Raw genomic sequence first — 7,689 nt, forward strand, 5'->3', positions numbered from 1 at the left:
GCCGTCATCTTTAGACGGCCGCTGACGGCTCTTTGCCGAGCGCCGTCTTTGCCGAGGGTTCGACACTCGGTAAAGTTGTCTTTGCCGAGTGTAATTCTGTACCGAGTGCCCTGCACTCGGTAAACGAGATCGTTACCGAGTGCAGGACTTTGCCGAGTGCGGCTCTCGGCAAAGGAATCTTTGCCGAGTACCCGACAAAAAGCACTCGACAAAGCTCCTGACACTCGGCAAAGGCCCAGATTCCGGTAGTGATGTAGTGATTCTGGCGTTGGAGCAAGATGGGGGTTGAGGAGCAGGTGAAGTGATTCTTTTAGGTCTTGGCTTATAGTTTAAATAGAAATGTGATTCTTGTCAGCTCTAAATTAAAATGTAGTTGCATTTTAACTCTTTGATAGAGTGGAGCAATGAGCATAGGTGTTGTTTGGTTCAGTTCATGCGACAGCAACGAGATTGCAATGACATCCTGGCGCTATCCAATACAAGGCAATTGTTACCTGGCTTTGTTTGTTTACAGCATGCAGGATCCAAGCGAGGCAGGGTAGTCCGAAAACGCCGTAGACGACCGGTATCACGATTGCAAAGGCGCGGAACCAATACCGCGTGAAGCAATAACGCGCGCGTCGAACCAAACGGTGAGTGCAATGATTTGATGCCGCTGTGAATGGATACGGGTTGAAAATGCATGAACCAAAATCCCCCGTAGCTCTATCAAACAAACGGACATAAACCTTTAAAATTTTGTTCCGTCGCTGCAGTTTCTTGTTGGACACAAAGCCCACTGGGCCCTCATACTCAGTACGAAAAATAGCAATAGGAGTATCGGCCTACCCGAATTTGACGTGCGTCTAGAATGGACATACGTGGCTAATCCATCCGCCTCTTCATGTGAAAGTCTTCAAAAGTCTTGTTTGAGGAATTTTTAATGTAACCTTAGAGATCATTTTATGTCTTGTTGTCCATCTTTTATACTAGGTTTTTAAGATATACTCTCTTTGTTTTTTTATTTATCACGTAGTTTAAACTAATGGGCGACAAATATTCGAGAACGGATGTATCTCAAATATTTATAATCCGCTAGTTTATTTTTAAACAAAACCACAATAAATAAAAAAGAAGGAAGGTAGTACCAGTTATGAGGCTTAGGCCCTGTTTGGGAACAAAGTTTTTGAAAACCACAGTTTTTGAAATACTACAGTATACTTTAGTCATGACAATACCGCAGTTTACAATACCGCAGTTTTGAAAACTGAGGTCCAGAGCTAAGTTTAGAATGCCTTAAAACAACTATAGTATTTGCAATACTTCAGTTTTGAAAACAGAGATTTTAGCTAGCTTGCCAAACACCATTCTGTATATAATACTGCAGTATTTGAGAATACTGCAGTATTCTTCCAAAACTGTGAAAAAACTTCACTCCCAAACACCCCCTTAACTGTTTCTGGTGTCTTTATAAAAAACCCCCCATTTGTTTCCAGTGATGCCCAAGTTTCAGGAGAGGAAAATTGGACAGCTCGCACAACTTAAACCATGAACAACAATGCAACCAAATGGTCATCATTTTTATTTCTTTCTAGCGCATCCAACGTGGATTGCACTGCAAGGCATCTTTACAGTAAATCATCAAGATATGAAAGTAACCAGTTTATTCTTTTATCAGCACGTAGCCCTCCCTATACATTAGTATATGAGACCTTTTGCTAACTAATCATTTCATTTCACGTATATTTCTTAGCTGGGAAAACTTCCCTACAATTACAGTGTAGTCCACTTTACGACAACTGCAAAAATCCTCATTCCCTACAATTACAGTGTTAGCTGAAGAATCTGCTGTTTACCCCAGCCCTGTACAGCTGCACAGACTCGGGGCCACACGCAGAGATCTTAACCTCGGTGTACGCGGGGACGAAGAAAACATCACCTTCCTCTGCTTTCTCCCCATCTGACATAAAATCCAATTGAATCTCGCCTTCCCCGGTGATTACGAGAAAGATGGATGGACCTGGTACCGGGGATATGACGACCAGTCCACCTGGAGGCACCAAGCACCAATCCACCTCAAACTCATTAAATGGAGGTGTGTAGCGCCTTACGTGTGGCTGCACAGGAACTCCTCGCAAAATTTCAGGGAAACCCTGATAAAGAAAAAGGACCCACAGTAGATCTGTTAAAAAAACTAATCACAAAATAATGGCAGTGGCACGGAACAACTAATTGATCTCTTGCTAGATTAGTTTGCCTGATTAGAAAACCTAGCCATCTATAATTTTTCGCTAACTTTTAACACCAAAGAGAATATGAACTTTGATCCTAACTTGTAAAGTTTCATAATAAGATAAGAAAAATGATCCATGGACAACACTTCAACAGTGCACAAGATTCTGAAGCATTTGCTCACTGGGAGCTTAGTAAGCAAGGATGCACTTGCCAAGTAAAGAACTTATGGAACAAGTAAACATCAATGAAAACATATATTGTATATGAGAAGCAAAAAGTAACAATGACGCTCACCTGCTTGTATGTTAGCATTGAGCAGAGAGTTTGCACATCTCTGTATTTAGGTGTCAAACCAGCACGTACAACATTATCTGAAGTGGCCATACATTCAATGCATTCCCCAGAGAGGTATGCATGCGGTTCATTTGCACCAATGTAAAGGGCTTCACCAGGACTGAGCTTCACATAGTTAAAGAAAAGTGCTGCTATAACACCAACATCATCTTGATATTGTCTCTCCAGGGACAAAACCAGCTGTTCTTTGTCTGTTAAGGTCCTAATCTGAATAGAGCAAGACATTGTCAGTCAAGACAGAATTGATGGCTTCTGAATCATTGTTCATCAGTTTTTTGCAAAAAAAAAAATGTCAAGATGTGGGTGATACATTAGTTTATGTGTATACTGATATCACACATTCTTTTTGGAGGGAAAGGAGCCTATTTGTCTAGTTGCGTATCAGTTATCACCATTCAGGTATCCTTATCGACTAGAAGAAATTGCATTGGACATGCACATCTGAAATGTTGCAAATACCAACCTATACTTCTAAAATATGGTACCTTACTGCTTATAGATTCAATTTAGTGCATATTTGTTGAGATTTGAGATCTGCTTGCAAAATTTTGCCAGGTAACTTAGTGTGCCAAACAAAAAAAACTTGGGTGGTGAAATATCAACTTCAAAAGTTTAGGTCGCCATAAGACAAAATAGGAAATGCATAGGTGCAGCCGGTGCAAATTTGTCTTTACTGTAACAAAGAAACAAAAAGGATAATGCATGCATATAAAAATGCAACATGGGGCGTTTGTAGCACGACAAACGTTCTTGCTTTCAATCATTTACTATCAGTTAGTAGCAAATGCTTGCAGTTTTCAATGTCCCTAATGAAATACAATTAACATTGGAGGCTTTGTGATCAACGATAACTTGTCAGTTATGCTAAACATGTGTCCTTTGCTTTTAGACACAATGCCACAACATCATGTTTATCACTTTTTTAGGAAATATCATGCTAGATTATTAAATGGAAATGTGTCTTGGCTAACATAATAATTAGTGTTGCAACTTGCAAGCAACGGATCACCTTGTAAGCTACGAGCAAACATAGCATTGTCTCATCTTTAGATTTAACCAATGCTACCAAGTCTGACTCTTTAAGAATTTTGTCAATTGCATCATTGCTAGCTGAGCTGGAAACTCCGAAAGTTCACACTTATCGTGTAATTATTGCACTCATGTGAGACAACAGCACTTCCATGCCTCTTGGGAGTAGTGTTGCAACAATCCACAAGCAACATTTCGTTTGCTTACCAAAAAGAGAAGTCCTAATTTTCCAAAGAACTTCACCAATTCATCTCCTGGTGAGCTACCATATTTCTTACAACCATAACAATAAAAATGGTTCTCATCAATCTTCTTCCGTTGGCCTTACTCAGAGGTAGGGGTGGTAATGGGCTCTAGATTTTACACTATAAAATTTAAGGATCGAATCGGATTAGGAACGAGCTCTATTTCTATTCATCTTTGAACTAAAATTAATTAAGGGCCCTAACTTATTGTGAAGACACGTTTGGATAGTGATCCACTCCTACTCATAAGTGAACTGGGCACCCTCGAGGGTGCATATCTAGCCTATCCCAAACCTTGTACAAACTAATGCCAACATGTAACCCTGGTGAGTTGTCCAGTTATAATATCTGTAACGATTACAATCTCCTTAACCATAAGTTGCAGCAAGACACGGATCAGACATCTCAAGATATGACATCACTTACAGGAGCGTTTCAGAAATGGGAAAGTATTGGAGCAAGCAAACGCTAGAAGTATTCAAGCGGCTAATGTGTTTATTTGTTTTCTTTACTATTATTAGGATTATTGTATAAAAGATAAGACCATTTCAAGGCACATGTGTTAAGAAAAATTAAGTCTATCATAAATAAAGAACCAGATAGATAAATTTGGTGGCATATGATAAAATTTTTTGGTTAATGTCAAGTGCCGCCTGTTTCTCAAAGGCAGGGGAGTGTTGTGGGGCATCAGCTAAGGTGCTAGAGCTCATAGGATTAATTAGAGGGATTACATTGATCAAAGATATGATTAGATATGGGTCAGTTATATAGATAGAATTAAATATCATTCGTTAGGATTCGGTTGGACCTTCCGGTCGGGAATCCTCTCTATATAAAGAGAGGTGATGTATCACGGAAGCAAGAAATGAAGAATGAATCCCCAAGTCCCCAATATTCTAGTCTCCCTCGAACCCGACTCTGCCCCGCTATTTTCATGGCAATGTTTACCATAAATCCATAATGATCTAAGGACTATAACATAGCTCTAGAGTGGTATAGAAACCAACGAACTAGACCCAACATATCCTAAACAACTTTTTTCACATTTAAAAAGAAAGACCTTTCAAGGCACATATCTCAAGAAAAAAACAAGTCCATCATAAATGAAGAATTAGATAGACAAATTTGGCAGCAACATCCAGGATATGATAAAATGTATGGAAGTTATTACAGCTGATATTGTAGAACCTCGTAATAATTATAGGTCAAGAAAATCTCTCACCTTGCTCTTAGTATTCAGGCGACTGATCAGTTTTGCAACTGCTTCAGAAACCATGTCTTTACTTGCTGTCATTAGCTTAGCAAAAGCTGATTGCAAACTGGATTTTACTTCACTAACCCCATCATCTTCCTTCATGTTCATCAGCTTGCCAGTATCTTCATGCCCAACTAGTCCTTCAATTTCAGGAAATGCCCTCAGGACATCCTTGAGCTCCTTCAGAATGGTATAAATGGATGATATTTAATATTTTTAACGTTTGTGCTTTCCAGAGTAGAAAGTCTAATAAAATAGAATGTGTTTTTTTAAGAAACGTCAAATAGAAAACAAAATGACAATGACATAATAAATTTTTATTCACAGTGGACTGCAAAATGTAATGACAAGATGAAAGATATTGAACACCTGATGACAATGACAATTAGATAATTTTTCATTTGCGAAGAAAAAACACAGCTCTAATAAAACCAAAGATTATGTAATGACAAGATACTGGTTCCTAAATGACCATGCATGTATTCTCCACAATTTAAATCTACACATATGACCTCCAGCCCTACAGTGAAATAATAAAAACACAGCCCCAGGGCTGGCTGGTTTTCAATAGAACATACATGTTTGTTCAAAGTGATGACAGGTACTGAATGAATGTATATAGGTACAAAGAACCAAAGCTGAGGGAGACTAGTAATCAACAGCGGCAAAATACAACATTGAAGTATTGAACTTAGAAAATGGTTTTATTAATTTTGGTTTTAGTTTATACCAAACACTATCATCATGAGTCATGCCTACAAGTACTTTAATGATTTACCTCAGAAAAGCTCAATTTTGTTAATCCTTACTAGAACCCAATTTTAGACAAATAAAAAGGGGGGAATTTGTTTACCTGTCAATATAGATTTTTTATCTCTAAATCAATATTTTTTTCTAACTGTTCGATTGGAACCATACAGTCCTTATTCACCAATTTCTCCTTATTCTACCATGCTTTCCTGCAAGATATATTTAATTTGTCTATTTTGAACATTTTTTCTGTTAGACTGGATTTCTCAATAAATGTGCCAAAAATGTCGTTGAGTAAATAGCATTTCTCAATAAAAGTAGCCTTTTGCCCAATATTTTTTCCTTTAGCTCCGACATGTCCAAGTGCATCATAAAAATGTGATTTGGAAAGAAAAGAAAAATGAGTGATGTCCTACAGATTGTCATGAGGGTTACATGGGATATCTGAGGCAGTTAAGTTTCATGTCAATCTGTTTTTTATTTTTGGAGAAAGCAGATACAGTTGACATTGTGTCGTTTCAATTTCTTTTATAAGTAGGGGAACTCATTAAATAAATTTTCTTATGTCCACTACTAGCGAAATAATTGGCATTTTGAATTCATTGTCTCATTGTTATGATGCTCTCTGTGCCTATGATTTGTGAGTCCATATCTATGATTTGTGGACCTGTTGGCAAATTTCCGAAGCACACTGATAACATCTAACTAGCGAGATGTCCAATGATAGACTATTCACCTTAGCCTTAGGTCTCAGGCGTCTATCAAACAGAGATTGCAGCAGAGCAAAACCAAGCGAGTGTAGGCTTTACAATAACAAGTTGGTGCAATATTTGAAGAAGCCAACGCGTACTTTCCTTTCGGTCTTCTCATGTACATTTGAACTTGCTAGCCGATGGTTCAACGACAAACGGTTGGCTGAGAAAACAAATTTAAAAAAAACTCGGCGACCGAGAGCGGAAAAAAAAAAGAAAACGGTTGGGAGTAAATAATTCAAGCTCTAGACACGTTACCTCGATACCGGCAAAGCCGCAAAGCGCCCGGAACTCCGTGATGGCGATGGCCATCTCCGGCTTGTGATTATCGTCCTTGTAAGTGGAAGGCCGCAGCGCGTGCAGCACCTCGGCGAGTTTCTTGTCCGGGTGCGCCTGGATCGAGAGCGCCTTGGCCACCGACAGGACCTGCAACCGCGAATGGGTAGCCGAGTCAACCAGCGTTCGAGACGGGAAAAAGAACGCGAAGCAAGCAACGATCCAAGGCACGGAACCGCTCGTCCACCAGTCGTAGTACCTTGAAGAGGAATGGGAGGTCGACTCCCCAGCGCGCAGCGACGGCGGGGCCGAGCGCGTCGGGGTTCCGCGCGAGCCAGTCACTGAGGAGCGTACCGTCGTCGAGGAGCGTGGAGGGGGCAGACGGGTGAGTGCCCATCCAGAGCTCGGCATAGGGGCGGGCCGGGTCGGGGTTCTGGTCGGCGAGGCGCGCGACGAGGGAGGCGGCTCCGCGCTGGCCCCACTCGTAGTGCTGCACCGCGCAGCGCAATCGCAGCAGCCTTTGCGGAGGCGCAGGGGAGGCCTCGGGATCGGGATCGGGCTCGGACTCCGGCTCAGGCAGAGGAAGCGCTGGTGGGTCCTCCATTGGGCGGGACTTGAACTGGGATTGAGGACGGTTCGAGGGAAGCGGGGAGCGTTTGGATTTTAAAGGGGAGGGAAGAGGAGGCCGCGGGTGGGCGGCGGCACAAGGGGGAAGACGACTCGCCCGTGCGGCGTGGCAACTGAATTGACCGCGTCAGTTCATCAGTTGTCCTCCGGTCCGGACTCCGGAGTGATGCGTCCGGGTATGGGACCA

The 7,689-nt window shown here is 41.3% G+C and overlaps 1 protein-coding gene across 1 annotated transcript; it reads right to left on the minus strand.

The window, feature by feature from the left end:
- Positions 1-1,627: 1,627 nt before the first annotated feature.
- LOC100272600 (uncharacterized) lies at positions 1,628-7,489 on the minus strand. The gene is made up of 5 exons (NM_001147063.1): positions 7,135-7,489; positions 6,858-7,025; positions 5,065-5,277; positions 2,509-2,775; positions 1,628-2,132 (listed from the first exon to the last, which is right to left on the minus strand). The coding sequence occupies exons 1-5, from the start codon at positions 7,477-7,479 to the stop codon at positions 1,812-1,814; spliced, it is 1,314 nt and encodes a 437-aa protein (NP_001140535.1). The 5' UTR covers positions 7,480-7,489; the 3' UTR covers positions 1,628-1,811.
- Between the last annotated feature and the right edge of the window lie 200 nt (positions 7,490-7,689).

Source organism: Zea mays, chromosome 3 (genome assembly GCF_902167145.1).
Source record: "Zea mays cultivar B73 chromosome 3, Zm-B73-REFERENCE-NAM-5.0, whole genome shotgun sequence".
NCBI classification, from domain to species: Eukaryota; Viridiplantae; Streptophyta; class Magnoliopsida; order Poales; family Poaceae; genus Zea; species Zea mays.

Bases quoted from the DNA above. Each gene is read 5' to 3' on its own strand.
- LOC100272600 (NM_001147063.1), bottom strand. From the start codon at position 7,479: ATGGAGGACCCACCAGCGCTTCCTCTGCCTGAGCCGGAGTCCGAGCCC. The intron at 5,278-6,857 runs GTAACGTGTCTA...ACCATTCTGAAG, and splicing joins GCGGCTTTGCCGGTATCGAG to GAGCTCAAGGATGTCCTGAG. The intron at 2,776-5,064 runs GTGAGAGATTTT...TGCTCTATTCAG, and splicing joins GCCTGAATACTAAGAGCAAG to ATTAGGACCTTAACAGACAA.